The following is a 17,573-nucleotide window of genomic DNA, read 5'->3' as shown; positions in this document are numbered from 1 at the left end:
ATCATATCGGACACGTCCGGTACGAACGAGCAGTTTCTCGGGAAAAATCAAATCAAGCCATAACTTGATCAAATCAACTCCAAATGACTTGAAACTTTGCACAAGGGTTCACAAGCGAGTAGAAAGGCAACCTCTAAAGGATCATGGCCCGAAACAAACTCTAACTCCGTGAATCGAAGGAATTGAATAATCCCCAAAAAATAGGTCAAGAACTTAAATTGCTCGGATCTGCGATCTCGTGAGGAATTAGTGGATTTCCTTCAGTGGAAAGCTTCTACTCATGTCATTGATCGATCCAAGGCAACAAGAACGAATCAAAACCATCCCAAAACGAAGAAATGAGAGGGGAAACAAGAGGGGACAAAAGGAGCTCGTGAAGAACACCAAAATCACATCAAGAACACAACTAAATCATAAATTCCGGAGGGCATACGGTGGTTACGGCCACCGATTCCTTCAAAACCAAGTCACAATTTGAGTTGTGGACCTCTCTCATACATGGAAGCAAACTAGAGGAAGAAACCCTAAAGGAGAAAATGAAAACTAGAGGATGTGAGGGAGATGGGGGCTCCCTCATCCTATTTAATAGGGCTATTACACATTCCCAGTTTTGCCCCTGGATACAAATGAGTTGAACCGCTAAGCCCAAGGGCGTTGTTGTCCAACCCGGTGTAATCTTGATCCGACGACCACCGCGCCTTCTCACCGGTAGCTTCGCTTCGACGCGAACTCCCCGATGCCGCCATGTGCCGTTCGTCCCTCCTCGGAACCTCCGCCCGGGTTTTGATGCCCAAACCCGTAAACCGTCCATCTGATGGTTTTGAGGTCCAAACCATCAAACCGTCCGCGAGTAGCGTACTCCATACTCGTCCCCCGCCATCCGACGCGTGTCACCGCCGTCCTCGACCAGCCGGCCCGCCAAGTCCTCCTAAGCCTCGCTCGACTCACGCGTCCGCCGTCTTGACCCGGTCAACACCGTCACTCCATGTCTTCTTGCACTTGTCGATGTCCCAAGTGTCAGTCACCGTGGCTAGTCACCCGGCCTCTGGGTCCCTCGGTCCAAGCCTCACGTCCGTCCTTCACCGCTCCCGGTCTGTCGGCACGGCACGTCCTCTTTAACCTTCACCTCGCCGTCGACCACCGCATCCGAGCTCCACACCTGCACAACACAAGCCAAAAGACATGTCGCACACATAGCTTTCGCCATGGTAGGGTTAGTCACCACTCAACCTACTCCGTGGATCATATTGACAATCACTCATCACAAAACGAACACACAAGGGTACTTTTCAACCTTGTGTTCGCAAAAAGAAATACTTTTGTTCTCCTTAGCATGTTATTTATGTAGCTATCCATCAACTCTGTACTTGGGATATTATCCGGCGGTCGGATAGGCAGGTATAGCTACAGTGGTCTCACAGCAGTTGTAGCATATGGCGAAGGTCTTCTTTTCTCAGACGTTTGGGTGGCGGTCGACGGATTGACTGTCATTAGTTTTGCTTTTTCGTTTCCCTTTATGCTGTGTGTCTCTAAGTTAGGGTGTGTTCCAAAGCCTGTGTATCGACTCGAATGTACTGCTTTTGGTTCAATAAAAGCTTCCGTTCCAAAAAAAAAAAGTACTCCTCTACGAGTCAAGGCCACCAGCTTCTGGACCACCAGCTTCTGGATCGGGAGATGGCTGCAAGGGCAAGGCCATCAAGGATCTTGCGCCGACACTCCACGACATGACGGTGGCTTCAGCGCTCCACAACGGCACCTGGATCACACAGATCACTAGAGGACTCACGGTACCAGGCATGGCGGAATATCTCAGCATTTGGGATCAGGTGCGACACGTACAGTTGTCCGAAGCTGAGGACCGCTTGATTTGGCGTTGAATGGCAGACGGGGTGTACTCCTCGTGTTCAGCCTACAGGGCTCTGCACTCGGCATCACAGCCAATACCTGGATGTGATCAAGTCTGGGATACTTGGGCTCCTCTGCGAGTCAAGATCTTGCTCTGGCTTGCACTACGAAAGCGTCATTGGACAGCAGACAGGAGAAGACGCCATGGCCTTGACTCCTCGGATCACTGCTTCCTATGCAATCAAGAGCCGGAGTCCATCGACCACATCATCGTGTCGTGCTCCTTCTCCCGGCAGGTTTGGTGGAACATCCTAGCCGTACTCGGTGCCGATGCGTCACAGATCGGTTTGGTGGGGATTCCATCCTACGATGGTGGAACCGTGGAACTCATGGAGACTGCGATGGAAAGGCGACAGGAGACAAGGAGCCGACACACTCTTCGCACTAGTGGCATGGGAATTGTGGAAGGAGCGAAATGCTCGATGCTTCTGACAAAACTCCTCCATAGTCCCGCAGGTGCTAGCGGTTATCAAGCACGTAGCCGAACGATGGGTTGATGCTGGCGCGTGCAAACTAGGTTGTCTAGTTCGTGAGTAGTCGCCAAGGAGCCCTAGCTAAGGAGGCTATGCTCAAGTGTAATCATTCTTGTCCTCCTTAGCGCACTGCTAACGGCGCGTTGTGTAAAAACTTTCTCCTACTTAATACAAAGATGTGCAAACCTTTTTTGCGTATTCGAGGAAAAAACATACTCCTCTTCCACCGGTCGTGGTTTGCTTGATTTTTTTGTGTGTGTTTTTGTAGTTATTCTCCTTTTGTCGTACGTGCAGCATGCTGTACATGATCATTCTATTCAAAGTTATCTCCTTGGTAATGGAAAACTTACACAGCACCTTCTCTAGAAAAAATTCCAGCCACCAAAACCTATTCCTAGGTCATTGTTGGAATAGATACGTTTGATTTGAATGTTTCCTCTTTATCAATATCGATGGTGATGCCAAAACTTTCTGACTACGACTAGCGGAAAGAACAACTCATCGAGATTAGGGATATGGTGAGAGGAGAGGTTGAGATTTGAAGGAGCGCTGGGGATCCGAATTTGGATCAATCATTTTTCATGGGTGTGATGAGACATCGGTGTTCAATTTGGATAGCTCTTATGCATACGTGTAGTACCTTCTATTCATGTTCCTTATGAGTTTCTATTTTTTTTATTATTATGACAAAATTCAGTTGTGACACTCCATGCTTATTCTACCTAAATTGTATTTTTTTTTGTTTTTCCTATTTCTTTTGTTAGAGACCATCACATCTTGATTTCTATGATAGATGTGGTAGTTTTTACCTTCGAAAGTAAAAAGGAAGTTTTTTCTACAGATCTCGGGTGATCTATGCACTTTGATCGCTCGAGTGATTTTAGTCAAAATCACACAAATAATAAAATCCAAGCAATTTAGGTGATTTGGCTCCTTTGCTCACTCGAGTGATTGTATATGCCAAATCATATAGATTTCCAAATAGCAAAGATGTATAGGAACATCAAAATGAAATGAAATAAAGAGGCAAATCTAATTTATAGGACTTGTGCAATAAGGCAAATTTGACAACAAAACAAATTTATTTTGTTACTAAGATCTGGGATAAAATCCTCACGCCCACACTACAATTTTGGTTACTATATATCATTTTATATTGGATTTTTATTGTATTTTTAATTGAGTTATGGTGATTATTTTGGTGTAGTACTAGGTAGAATTAGTGTAACTAAAGATTCGGCACATGGCAAACACACAAAAGATAGTCTCTTGCTTCAACATTTTTTGAGTAATAATGAAAATAGAAAAACTATTCTATGAAGTGCAAATACACAAAGTTATAGGAATATAGGGCCTTGAATAACCAAACATATCAAAATTTTAAAATGGAAAAATACAAAGAATCATTCTATGCATTGCAAATATACAAAGATTGAGGGCCTTGGATCGAGCAAACATACCAAAATTTCAAAATGATATAATAGAAAGATCAAAATTATTCTATGAATCGCAAATGTAAAAAAAAAAATACTATAGACATGTTACAAAATGCTACCAACGGAGGCAATATATAGTTGTGGCTTGGCACGTCGGGTCGACCTCACGATTGAGGCATCTTACGTGGGACGATGATGCACGCCACCGTTAATGAGACAGACACCAGCAGCCAAACCACTACGCCGATGCGTGCCTCTCCTACTTCTAGCCTAGGTGGCACCAGCACGACGTCGATTGAGGCCTGTTTGGTTCACGACCATAACTTGAATGTAAGGTGCATATCACGAGCACAAACAGAACATGTGAGCAAAGCTATCGAATCACCCGAGTAAACTATAGTTTATAATACAATAAAAAGATCAAACAAACGTAAGGATCATAATAATCAGCTTGATCGGCTGCGCTAGCTTGTTGCCGCACTGCCGCTACCACCTGAGGCAAGTCCTCAGTAGCTATAGTACTGAAAAGAAGAAAACTTGTAACGACAACGGCAGTCACAGCATAAAAAAGACAGTCGAGCAGAGCCAGTAATACAAAGTTAGAGCTTGTTTGAAAGAGCTCCACCAACTCCAGATCAACCCAGATCTACTAGATTCACCCAGAACCATAGAGCAGCTCCACCATGGATCTAGGATCCTTGAAAGTGTTTGGTACAGCTCCAACTCTCTCTATCTCATTTTCATCTGGGCCCCACACGCCAGCTCTCCATCTCTTTATTCTTCCTACCGTTCAGAGCTCAAAGCAGAGGAGGCGCGGATCGAGGAGGAGGAGGCACGCAGCGGGGCGGCAGTGGCCCTCGTCGGAGCGCGCGGCCAAGGCGTGCGGGCGCTGTCGACGAAATCTGATCGGCAGTCTACCAAGGGGTATGTCCACGGTAGTAGATGAATTGGTAGAGGTGCGCGTGAGGAAACCGGATGGTGACACAGAACGCAAGAGACAACTATTAGACAGGTTCAAGCCGTCGGCTTGACATAATACCCTACGTCTTGTGTCTTTGTGGATTGTATTGCGTGTGTTCAGATGAAAATGAGGGGGGTCCCTACCCGCCTTATATAGCTTGGGTGTAGGGTTACAGATCGGTTATATCCATTCTGATCAGTTTACAAGATAGAATCTATCATATCCGAGTAGATTTCGTAGATCACCGAGGATCTTTACATTGCCTTGTGAAGCACGTTGTCCTGCGGTATACTTCGCGTGGCGTTGTCTTGCGAGCTGGGCCTCGACCAGTGGCGCGACCCGTGCATAGTCTTATGGGCTGGGCCTCCCTTAGTAGTTCGGCCCACGTGGAGCCTTGCGGGTACCGGGGGTCATACCCCCACAACTAGTCCCCGAGCACCTTGCATCCGCTGAGCAACACCATCTTGCATCCATCCGAGCTGTCCAACTTGCAGCATCTCATCAGGATCAGTCTTCCGGCCAGTTCAAATAGGGGCCGAGCTGTTGAAGCAAGCGTCCAAGCAGTTCGAACGAGCGTCTGAGCTATCGAAGTGGGTGTCCGAGCAGCTGAGACAGACGTCTGACTAGTTTAACTAGGCGTCAAGCTCGGACTCACTTGAAGTCGTGGTTTGCCATAAGGATGTAAGGAGCTCAAGTAAAAATTTTAAAGTCTTGGTTGGTGGTCCTGACGACGTGGTCATCAGGGCAAAGCATAGGTGGAAACTTGATGAAGTTGAAACAGCATGAAGAAGAAAAAGTACATGCACCGCAAGGTGCATAGTCCCCGAGTCTGCTGAAAGATGATGAAGGAATGTTGTAGCGGGGTCAAAGAAAAATATGCAGTCCCCATCATTGTCGAAAGATCGAGTAATTAGGGAACCAGTACATTCACCGCAAGGTGAAGTGTACACACTTAGTTCCCGAGCCTGCTGGAAGATGATGAAGAAATCTTGTAGCAGGGTGAAGGAAAAATATCTTGGCATAGATGCATAACGAATTCCGTTGACCCAGCGCTGAGTTTGGAGATTCGTTTCGTCGTTCCGTATTCAACGCGATTTAACACCGTGGTCCACCTTGCTCATTTGGTGGCCCATCAGCGTGCAACGGTTCGGGAGGGAATGCAGTGGGTCAGGCGTGGTTTCCCAAAATCCCTAGAAGGCAAAGGGTCAGGGGTCGAACCGTTATAAAATGCTGTAGCCCCGGCGCACATTCTCCACCTTGCTCTCGCCTCTTCATCTTCTTCCTTGCGCCCGCACCACATCACCCGGCAACTGCTCCGCCATCTTAGCAACCGCAAGCTCGTAATCTCCCACCATTCCTTAGATCGGCGAGATGGTGCCCAAGAGAAGCCGCAGCAGCTCGAGCAGGGCATCGCGCGAGCTCAATCGCACCGAGGAATGGGTGAGCTCCGTCAGCAACAAGGCAGCGCTCAACCAGTTGGTGGTGGATGGCGTGCTGCCGGATAGGGTGACGGCGGGATGGCGTCCTGCTCGCGGTGAGAGCTTTCCTACCCCTGCGGCGATGAATTGGTCGTGTTTGAAGATTATTTCTATCATGGATTTAGTGTTCCGATCCATCCGTTCCTCCGCGGATTGATTGAGTATTACGCCATTAGTCTTTGCAATCTGGGCCCGAACTCCATCCTTCACGTTTCTGTCTTCATCCATTTATGTGAAGCCTATCTTGGCATTCTTCCATATTTTGATCTCTTCCACCACTTTTCTGTTTGAAATCTCGTGGGGGATCTGGATCTAGGGTTGTGGGTAGCGCGTACTTGCAACTGCGGGATGGGATGGTTGGACAGTACATCGCTACCCCGTTGAACACAAACGTGAAGTATCGGGCACAGCGATGGTTCTACATGCCACAGGGGGGAACATTATGTGGCGTGCGACATTGATCAGATTCCCATGAGTAACGCCAGGTGGTCAGAGAGACCTAATGCCAGTGGAATGGAGCAGGTGAGAGAGCTCCTAGCATTGATTGACCGAAGGAGAGTAGATGGGTTCATAGTGGCGATGAACTTTACTTTTCGACGATGCCAGCCCAGCAAGGAAAGGGCACACCCTGCATATGAATTCCGGGGGGGCCTGCATATGAATTCCGAGGGGATACTGACGGGACCCGAGAGGTGCCCGAGCCGATTGACTAAGAGGAAGTCAAGCGGCGGATTGGGGTGTTGTTCAACCTCACGGGGCACCGTAAGGTTGACGACCAGCGGAGGGCCTTTAGTGTTGGGAACCTCCCACGAGAGGTAAGAGTCTTTGTATTAGATTAGCCTCATTCCTTTTTGTTGCGATGTACTCATTCGTGCTCTTGAAGATCCATGGACAGGACCGAGCAGCATACTTCTCAGCCGTGCCGTCGACGGACTGGCCGAGGAGTGTTGATGCTCGACCGAGCAGTCCCCAGCGTCAAGCCAGCTCGGAGGCTGGTGGGGACAGCTCGGATGACAACGACGATGAAGACGGAGGTGAGCGGACATCAGATGTCCGTGAGAAACTTCAGGGGAAGCGGCCCGCTAACGAGGAGTCGTCCCCGAAGAGAAGGAAGATGGCGGGATCGTCCCGTTGAGAAGAGCGGCCGGTGAACATCGGCGCTCCCGCTCACCCCCGAAGACGGCAAATGGTGGTTTTAAGCTCATCGGATGACGATGGGTTGGCAGCACCACCATCTCCGAGGGACGCGACGCCACCACCGGCCGTGCCAGTTGGAGCGGAGATCTGTGAGATGCAACGGACGCGGCAAGCCATGGCCACGACAACCGGCGGTGTTCGGGCGTCGTCCGCGGCGACGATTCGTGTGGTGCCAACATCGATAGCCCGGGCAGCTGCTGAAGCCCCCGAGATCATAGTTACACCCCCTGTGGTAACAGTGTAGGCGGCCACTGTAGTTCCCGAGACCGTGCGGATGACTCCGGCGGCGGCGGTGGAGACGCCGAGCGGTTCGGGTGGTGGGCCGACGGGTAGCAGGCGGGGGCGCCGGTTCTGAGTTGCGCAACGGGAGTCACAGTTTAAGTACCTTGTTTACTTGATATGTTGCTTCGGTACGGTAGTTTGTTTCTTTAACGTATTGTTGCTTGTTGAAGTGTGGAGTCGACGGAGGAACTGCAGCCATCAGCCGCTAGCGACGAAAGGCGCGTGGGGGAGCCGACCCAGCACAAACAAGAGCAGATCCAGTAGCCCCAGCCTCGGAACAGTCAACAGCTACAGGGCCGACCGGCCCTACTATGTGGGAGCCCTCGACAGCTGGACTAGCGTTGCTCGGCGGTGGGTTGCACGACGAGGGCGATCCTGGCACGGAGGAGATGTGGGGTGCGGCGGCGACGTCAAGTGGCCTTGCCAGAGCAAGTACGGAGCCTGGAGGTGATGCGCTGTGCGGCGCGAGGCCCACCTGTGGTTGCTGAACAAGTGGCGGCGATGGCGGAGGCGGCGCTTGGACACCCTGTCCGAGCACCGCAGACTGGAGACGGCCAACATGTGTGTTGGGCCGAGATGTGGGACGAAGCCCAATACCAGGAGACTGGAGACGGAGATAGAGCCGAGCTGCTAACAAACTCGTACCTTTCTGGTTGCTTCTCAGGAAAATAGCTGTCTGGTTGCTGCTGGGTGCCCAATATTGCTGCACGATCTGCTATTTCTTCGCCAGCGTCGTCATGAATAGGACCTGGATTTGCTAGGCCCAGTTGTGGTGGAACCGGAAGGCCCTCTGTTCCCTTTCAACTTTCATGTGTAAAGTAAAGCGTAAATAAAAGCGCCACAGTGGTAGCAAGTGTGCGTCTCATCGACTATAGGTAAGAAGAAGCCAAGAAGGGCTGAAGATTAAAGAGCCACACAACATCATATTCCTTGGGTGCCTCGGTGGTCACAAGAGAAAGACGGGACATTGACGGATCAGGTCCGTAACACAGAGATATGCATCCATGATCCATATTATTCGCATCGTATCATGGTGACATGGAAGTAAAGGGCGGACAGCATGGAATGGAACCACCGCACTGTGATCGCGAACAAAACGACTGTGATTTTTTTTCATATAAATCACGTAGTAGAATTACATTACATTATCCTAAACGGGAAGAGCAGCTAAAGGCACCCCTATGACGAGAGCAAAATCCATTGCAGCCGTTATTCAGATTTTTTCCGAGCAGTAAAGTTAAAAAAAAATAGACTTTCCGAGCAGTACACCGGAGACCGAAGTAAACATTTTTAGGACACCCCATGATGGGAACCGAAATCTCAAAATCAAACTGACATCAGGGCGGATGCGTGCAGGCGTAGCGTTGTGCAGAACAAGAATAACCGTGGATCGCGTGGCTCGAATGCGTGCGTTATCAGTTTCCGTTCCACAGGATGGTGGTCTCGGCGATCATGCCGGTGACGACGTAGGGGTCCATGTTGGATGCCGGCCTGCGGTCCTCGAAGTATCCCATGCCCTCCCGCTCGGTGTCGCGGCCGACGCGGATGGACGCGCCGCGGTTCGCCACGCCCTGCAGACACCAGCATCAGAAACCATTCGCATCTATATGATTCGCATCAGAAACCATATATACTGACCCATTTGAAGGTGTTGATGTCGGCGGTCTCGTGGCGGCCCGTGAGGCGGCGCTCGTTGCCCTCGCCGTACGCGGAGATGTGCTCCTTGTGCCTCTTCCCCAGCTTCTCGATCGCCTTCTTGATCACCTCGTAGCCGCCGGGCTCCCTCATCGACTTGGTGCTGTAGTTGGTGTGAGCACCGGCACCGTTCCAGTCACCCTGCGTGCACACAAACAACAAGCACCAATGTGCCATTCAGTAATCGCTATGCTCATGTGATCATGTCAGAATCAGAAGAAACTTCATCTACCTGGATCGGCTTTGGGTCGAGGGAGAGAACAATTCCGGCAATCTCAGTGATCCTCTGAAACCAACCAGTCAGCAAAAATCACTGTTAGCTGCAGCACTCTAGTTTGATACTGCACTACTGGAAGACACTGCGAGAAAACGGACCTCGAGAATGTAGCGGGCAACCCATATCTCGTCACCGGCAGAGATCCCAGCGGACGGCCCAACTTGGAACTCCCACTGTTTGACACGGAACCCGGTTCAGAATCAGCAATTTCAGCACGCGTCGATTACTAACTTGCAGCAGGGTTGTACTACCTGTCCAGGCATGACTTCGCCGTTGATGCCGCTGATGTTGATGCCGGCGTAGAGGCAGGCTTTGTAGTGGGCGTCAACCACGTCGCGCCCAAATGCCTTATCGGCACCGGCAGCGCAGTAGTATGGTCCCTGGAAAAAAAGAAAAATGCACCCAGCAGTTGAGACGCTTGCAAGGCATGCCTCTGCCCTCTTTTGTATTGAAGTGGTCGTCAAAAGCTCAAGAATGCCTCTTTTGTATACTTGTAAAGTTTCGCTATGTCAACTGGTTCAAAGTTTCTTTTTGTCTAAAAAAAGGTAATTTTTTTTTTCAAAGCTTACATCACTTAGCTTGTTTTTTTGTTAACTTGCATGCAATAGATAAAAGTTGAAGGATCAGATCATAGAAGTTTTCTTGCCTGGGGACCAGGGTATCCACCAACAGGCCAGCCAAGGGGCCAGCTCACATCCTTCTGAAGGAGAGTGTACTCCTGCTCAATACCGTACCTGTTTGAATTCAGAGACAGGTCCGGATGAGGAACCAGAGAAGATAGAAAGGTAGTACATACTGCTTAATGAAGTACGGGCTGCTTAAGTCCGCTCGAGAAAAAAAGAAAGAAAAGAAAGGTACTAGTACATACAAAGTTGGAATTTTCCAAATATGGTGGTCCTTCAAAACTTTTATGTTCAACATTTATTCACATACTTTCTAAGTTGAATTATTGTCCATTTATATCAACAATTTGTTTTTCTTCTAAACTGCTGTGCCACAATAACAAACAATTTACTTCATTGGCTATAATAACATCTTTTGTCGATTTAGGTTAGTACTGTAACATTTTCGTGTGATACCAGTACAACAAAATGCTGATTTTTGTAGGCTGAAAAAAAACACTCTCTGAAATTGGGACAATATTCATACCATGGCACCTCAGCTGCAACATCGGGGTGGCTGAAAACCTTGGCAGCATTGTACCTCTTGTTAGTGGGGATTGGCTCGCCTTGTGGCGTGTAGCAGTCACACATTACCTATATAGAGTAGTTTGAATAAGAAGCAAAACAAACCAACCAACATAGCTTGCTTGCCAAAAAAAAAACTTTTACTCACATGGTTCAAATAATTTACTACTACCTTTACTCAGATAGTCTTTTTATCGTCCTTCTTTTTTTAACGAAATCCCAGAGTAAGTAGTAGAAAAAACAAACATAGAAAAAATCATATAATCCCAGAGTATGGACGGTCTTTTGGTCCCTGTTTTCCTTGCTCATCTTCTTTATTAAAAAAAACTTTTTGGCTGTTTTTATGACTTCTAAGAGAAACGTAAAACGAGAAGGTACGCAAATTAAAGGCTTACAAGGATGTTGTCGCCCTTCCTGAACGGGTCCTTGAAAATGGCTTGAGGGCTTCAGAGTGAAAAACAAAAGGCGCAACCACATAAGCAACAATGAACAAGGTGCCATGCAGGGTTTTTAAAAAAAAAATAATAATAGAAGAAAGGAGATGAGGATCATACTAGAGGATGACTTCGCTGTCCTCTCCGGGAGCCTGCCCGGTGCTGGAGCCGTCGTAATTCCATTTTGGCAGTTGGCTCGGATCGGTGATGGGGCCTTTCACCGTCTGCTCCAACAACAGCATGGTCAGAAATAGAGTATATCATGCTAGGAAATGGCTATATAGTTATGGTTCAATTACAGCCAACTACAAGCGCTGATATAGGTCATGGTTCAGAAAGAAACGACGTGAACAAGACTACACACCCTTGCTTTGCTCCTGAGGTCTATGCCGGATCCTCCAATCCTGCACAGAAGAGGCGACATCATAAAGGGGCCAAACTTGGAGAAAAGAGTTTTGAGCTGACGTAATAGAACTCAGAACATACTGCGTTGGTAACTTGCAATGATTGTGTTCTGAATGCAAAGACGATTCTGAAAAGAAAATCAGAGCAAGAACAGAAGGATGCCAACCAGATGTACTCGGCGATGATCATTTCGGTGCAGTCACTCAGGTCGATGTTAACGAGATCTGTGAGGCTGGCCATCACTCACAGCACAGGCAGAAGACAAAGAACACAAGAAAGCTTAGTAGGCAAGAACAACTGTCTGCAGTATCACAATGGATGGTCAGAAGCCGGGAGGCGCAAGGGTTATTTATACAGCGAAGCTGGCTGCGATGGGAAGACAGAGGGAGGCGGAAGCAGGGCAGGGCAGGGCGTGTATCATTTTCATTTAGAGATAAAATGTGATTTCTTTTCCAGTTCCCTTAATAATCTATACCGGCAGTTTAAAAAGATAGTATCAACTTGGGAGATAGTTTTTATTTCCTTTCAGGGATCACAAATAGCACATCTGACCAGACCCACGTGATAATTTAGTTTGATCGAAACGGCTTCAATGATTTTCAGAATCCATAGGATTCTGCATTTTCTACCACTATAACTTGAGTTCGATGGAAACATATAGTAGTCAAGTTCTATGATCTAACGAGTCGCCGTGTAAATTTGGAAGTCGTTTATTGAGAGCTGTGCCTACCTCTACCTGTGTGGCCTGTGGTGGGTAGCGTCTTTCCAGAAGGAATGTCCTCCTGCAACTGAAAGAATATAATCCAGGCGCAGTTTGCCAATGGCCAGCCAATACATTCTTGTTCTGTGCTGGAATATATAAGAAGCTAAAACAGCAGGCACGTATGGCCACTTTTCGTCTTATCCTAAACCTGAATGGACGCCAATGGTGAAGGATGCCTACTTCCTGCTCCGTGTGAACTGCTCCAATGAACGTGGAGTTGCTTTTCATTATTAACTTATCGGTTCTTATAAACCACTCAAAGGAAAAGCACGCCCGGAAAAGGAACCATGCTTTTACTGCTGTTTCCTTGACGAGAAAAATCTACCCAAAAGGAACCATGCTTTTACTGCTGTTTCCTTGACGGGTCTTTGTCACTGTTTTGTCTGGCTGTAGCAATTGAGGACGCCTTTAAAAGAGACAGAGAGAGACAAAAAGAGTGGTACTTTAGTATACATCATCGGCAACGCAGAAACTAAAAAGAATGACGGTCCATTGTCGATTGATCGTCTAGTTACTCAATGGATCATCACAGCTCTAGATGTACTTGCATTGTCGATAAGATTGCTTTGCTAAAAAGGACAAGAACCGTTGCATCCAAGAACAATGTGTGCGCTGTATTTTCGCCGTCCCGCCGCATTCCTGAAACTCCAATGATGATTTGTGCCGACAAGTTAGAGAGATCTTCGCTTCAAATCCTCAATCCAAAAACGAGTATACAACGCTGGTTTGTCGCTTGGTGACACAATGAAAGCTAGTTTTAGTGTAAACAAGTAGAGCTCTTGCTTAGAGATTCTTCAGCGCAGGACCAAAGCGTTATTGTGTTCACCTCCACCAATGTTCTTTTGTTCCCCAACAGTCTGTCCAACTTATTCAGCCAATCTGGACGGACTCGCTGATTCAATATGATGTTATCTGCAACTGCCATGTTGAAACATTAAAAACAAGAAATAAAGGCCAATGACGGTATTGTTTGCACGTTGTAGCATTTGTAAGACCTAATCTGCTGCTCCCCATTTTTTTCTTGGCTGAAGATCACGAGATTCGACTGATCGGCTCGGCTGACCACTCCCTGCTGCTGTAGCAGTAAGGCAGTAGGCCATAGTAGGCAGTAGGCCATAGTAGGAATGCCATACTTCAGCCATGTAGTATAGAGATGGTTGAACTAAGTCTTGTACCTTAGAATTAGGTAGTCGGTATACTCACCAACCTTGTACCTTAGGAGTAGGTAGTTGGTATACTCACCAACAACTATGTACCTGGTAGAGGTACTAGCACCTGTATATATACTATGCCAAGGCAATGCAACAAATCAGTTCAGTTTGCCATATCCAGAAGCAGAGCTTTCGGCCAGCGCTGGGCTTGTACTGTGTGTTAGCTATTCTCAGTATCTTCTTCTACATCTAGCCATAGTTAGTGAATATGCTGGTAAGCTTCTACATACCTGTGCAGGACAGTCGAGGGACCAATAAGTGGTATCGGAGCCGTATAAGCGATGTCGCTGGACTAACCGCTGACGATGACGGACGGTTCGGAGATAGACAACAGCAGCGGCGTTGCTATGGCTACCCAGCCACGACAGGAGGTCGTCGTCGTGCGCACGGTGCAAGAGCTCAGCGGCACTAGTTGGCTGACCCTGACTCGCACCAACTATGGCGAGTAGACGGTGACCATGAAAGTCAAGCTCAGAGCCCGACGGCTCTGGAATGCCATTCACAAGGGCATCGATAGTGAAGAAGACGACATGTCGGCGTTGGAGTCTATCCTCTCTACTGTGCCAGCGGAGTACAGGGAGCCGCTGGGGGCGAAGAACTCTGCTAAGGAGGCGTGGGAGGCCATTGCAGCTATGCGCGTCGGCTCCAATTACACAAAGAAGGCGATGGCCCAGCTGCTGAAGCAGGAGTACACCAACCTCAAGTTTAAGGATGGTGAGTCAGTGGAGGAATTCTCCATCCGCCTGCAGTCGCTCATCAGCAAGACCGAGGCAGCGAGAGCGGTTAAGAAGTTCAAGGCGCGCGTGGAGGCGGAGAGCGGTAAGAAGCTGCGCGTTTTGCGGACTGATCGCGGTGACAAATTCACTTCGATGGAGTTCGCTGCGTACTGCGCGGATCAGGGTATGGTGCGACACTACACCGCGCCGTACTCGCCACAGCAAAATGTCGTGGTGGACCGATGGAACCACATGGTGATCGATATGGCTCTATCCATGATGAAGGCTAAAAGCATGCCGACAAAGTTCTAGGGAGAGGCGGTGATCACGGCGGTGTTCATCCTCAACCGCGCGTCCACCAAGGCCCTAAAGGGCAAGACGTCGTTCGAAGCTTGGCATGGACGCAAGCCGAATGCGTCCTTCCTCAGGACATTTGGCTGCGTCGACCATGTGAAGAACACCAAGCCTCACCATGGCAAGATGGAAGACAAGAGCACGCCGATGGTGCTCCTAGGCTACAAGAAGGGCACCAAGGCGTATCGGCTCTATGATCCCAAGAGAGGCAAGGTGGTGATCTCTAGGGATGTGGTGTTCGATGAGATGGCGACCTAGGATTGGGAGGGTCCAGGCATGGGGAAAGCTGGTAGCTTGAGCAGCACCTTCGTCGTTGAACACTTAGTTATCCAAGGTGGTGGAGACACTAGAGAAGAGGTGCCGACCACCCCAGGAGTGGCGCCAAGCGGTCCAGTAGCAATGCCGACCACTCTAGAGGGGGTGCCAAGCACTTCAGCAGCAGTGCCGAGCCGACCACTCCGGCAGTGGAGCTGACCACTCTGACAGTGGTGCCGAGAGGTCAAGCAGCGATGCTGACCACTCCGATAGTGGTGTCGAGCGGTCCAACAGCGATGCTGACCACTCCGGTAGAACAGGGAGGCCATGGACCACCGATCGAGATCACCTCTCCACCCACTGACATCGATGAGTATGTGGACGCTTTCCACGGCGTCGAGGAGGTCTGGTTTAGGCGGGTGGACAATATCATCGGCGAAGGGGGAGCTCCTGGGCTGGCCAGTCATTTTCTCGATGACCCAAAGCTGCTCCTTGTTAGTGTAGAGGAGCCACCAATGTTTGTAGTAGCTGAACGCGATGCCAATTGGCGTCGGTGATGTTGGAAGAGATGAAGGCCATCAAGGACAATGGAACATGGGAGCTGGTGGATCCACTGGTGGGCTGCAGGCCGATCGAGTTGAAGTGGGTCTACAAGGTGAAGCAGGATGAGGGCGGTGCCATTATCAAATACAAGGCTCGGCTCATCGCCTGTGGCTTCGTGCAGCCTGAGGGCATCGACTTCGAGAAAGTCTTTGCTCTGGTGGCACGAATAGAGTCCGTTCGCTTGCTGTTGGCCATGGCAGTAGCAAAGGATTGGTGCATCCACCACCTTGACATCAAGTCTACGTTCCTCAACGATGAGCTCACGGAGACAGTCTTTGTTAAGCAAGCTCCGGGCTTCGCCATCAAGGGCGCTGAGCACAAGGTGCTCATGTTGCGCAAGGCGCTCTACGGGCTACGACAGGCCCCTCGGGCATGGAACACCAAGCTCGACGCCACCTTGGGTGAGCTTGGGTTCACTCGCTGCACCACAGAGCACGCGCTATACACACGGCAACGGGGGAAGAAGGAGCTCGTTGTCGGTGTGTATGTGGATGACTTCCAGTCTGGGCGTTCGATTTTAACCGACAATTCGGTTCGGTTAATTTGGTTATTTAAAACTTCGGTTTTCAGACTTCAGCCCCCGATCGATTCTCCAGAAAATAGGAAACCGTAGAATTCGGTTTCGATTTTTTCTATTCGGTTTTCGGTTTTAACCGAAATAACCGAAACTCCAGAAAACAAGCTTACAAGCTTACATAAATTCAAGCACTCCAGAAAACAAGCTTACAAGCCTCAAGTGATATATTAGTACAATGTATGAATTCAACAAATCAACAAGCTTACATAAATTCAACAAATCAACAAGTTTACAAGCTTACAAGCCTCAAGACAAGTAGACAACAGTACAGATCAGTGCTGAAGTATAGAATAGAATTACATAGATTCAAGAGTTCTTCATTATTCAAATAGAGAAGTAGCCGCAGGCCAGCAGCAGCATCATATGCCAGGATCCATTCCATACACCAAGACACCAAGTGGGGAGACAAGTACTGGATAGAATCACATTTGAAGTACTACAAGCATCATATGACTGGAGGTCTGGAGGCTGGAGCATCAGCAGTCCACAGTCCTGCAGCCATCAAGTGATCTCAGTGACTTAGTGTCTCAGTTAGTGAATCTCAGCAGTCCAAGAAATATTAAACAGATGAATGTACCTTTTACCAGGTGATCAGGAGTCAGGACTCAGTAGCTGCAGTAGCTTCCTTAGAAATGGACATGCCACAAAGTTCTAAAATAAATAAAGAATAGATGATCTAAGTTAGTACAGTGTATGAATCATGAAGCACATTAGAAGCAACTAATAATTTAATATGTTACCATCCTCAAGCAAAAACATTTGTTCGCTGTCCTCTTCAACACTAACATAGTTTCCTCCACGAAGCTAATCATTTGCACAAATGAGGCGCTCAACCATTTTTGGGGTTAGTGAGGTCCTAAAGTCATCAAGAGTTCGGCCACCAGCACTGAAGGCTGACTCAGAGGCAACTGAGGTGATAGGAATCGCCAACAGATCACGGGCCATTCTAGATAATATTGGGAATCTTGATGAATTAGCCTTCCACCACTTTAGAATGTCAAATCCTTTTGTGTCCGGCTTATTATCTTCTGATAGATACTTGTCTACTTCAGATTTGACAGATCCACCCTCACTGTTAATCTGCTCAGTAATTACTGACATCCACCTACTCACTCTTGTGCTGGTTTCAGCTAATTTAGATTTAGTAGGTTGTGGTGCCTTATCTTTTGGGGCATATATTTCCTTGTACTCTTCAAACAAAGCACGAAAATAAGTGTTCACTGTATCCCACAGCTTTTCTCCTATTGTATCCCCAAACATTACCTTAATTCCCATTCTAATGCATTTTGAAAGTTTGTATCTAAGATCAATAGCAACACAGAAGAAAACAATGAAGTTGAGCAGCTGATCCCCCTTATCTTTCT

The 17,573-nt window shown here is 48.3% G+C and overlaps 1 protein-coding gene across 1 annotated transcript; it reads right to left on the bottom strand.

The window, feature by feature from the left end:
- Positions 1-8,814: 8,814 nt before the first annotated feature.
- Positions 8,815-12,056, bottom strand: LOC136535387 (glutamine synthetase root isozyme 1-like). Its single transcript, XM_066527668.1, has 11 exons — positions 11,897-12,056; positions 11,690-11,729; positions 11,446-11,549; positions 11,287-11,335; positions 10,854-10,960; positions 10,351-10,438; positions 9,956-10,084; positions 9,803-9,877; positions 9,660-9,713; positions 9,371-9,568; positions 8,815-9,303 (listed from the first exon to the last, which is right to left on the bottom strand). The coding sequence occupies exons 1-11, from the start codon at positions 11,968-11,970 to the stop codon at positions 9,148-9,150; spliced, it is 1,074 nt and encodes a 357-aa protein (XP_066383765.1). The 5' UTR covers positions 11,971-12,056; the 3' UTR covers positions 8,815-9,147.
- Positions 12,057-17,573: the final 5,517 nt, after the last annotated feature.

This window comes from Miscanthus floridulus, chromosome 2, assembly GCF_019320115.1.
Source record: "Miscanthus floridulus cultivar M001 chromosome 2, ASM1932011v1, whole genome shotgun sequence".
NCBI classification, from domain to species: domain Eukaryota; kingdom Viridiplantae; phylum Streptophyta; class Magnoliopsida; order Poales; family Poaceae; genus Miscanthus; species Miscanthus floridulus.
The sequence above is the reverse complement of the archived record's forward strand: the minus strand, read 5'-3'. Positions and strand labels throughout refer to the sequence as shown.

What these genes read in the sequence shown, in the direction of transcription:
- LOC136535387 (XM_066527668.1), bottom strand. Translation starts at nt 11,970, where the DNA reads ATGGCCAGCCTCACAGATCTCGTTAACATCGACCTGAGTGACTGCACC. An exon ending in ATCATCGCCGAGTACATCTG is followed by an intron (nt 11,730 to 11,896) that starts GTTGGCATCCTT and finishes TCTTCTGTGCAG; the next exon opens with GATTGGAGGATCCGGCATAG. An exon ending in ACCTCAGGAGCAAAGCAAGG is followed by an intron (nt 11,550 to 11,689) that starts GTGTGTAGTCTT and finishes TTGTTGGAGCAG; the next exon opens with ACGGTGAAAGGCCCCATCAC.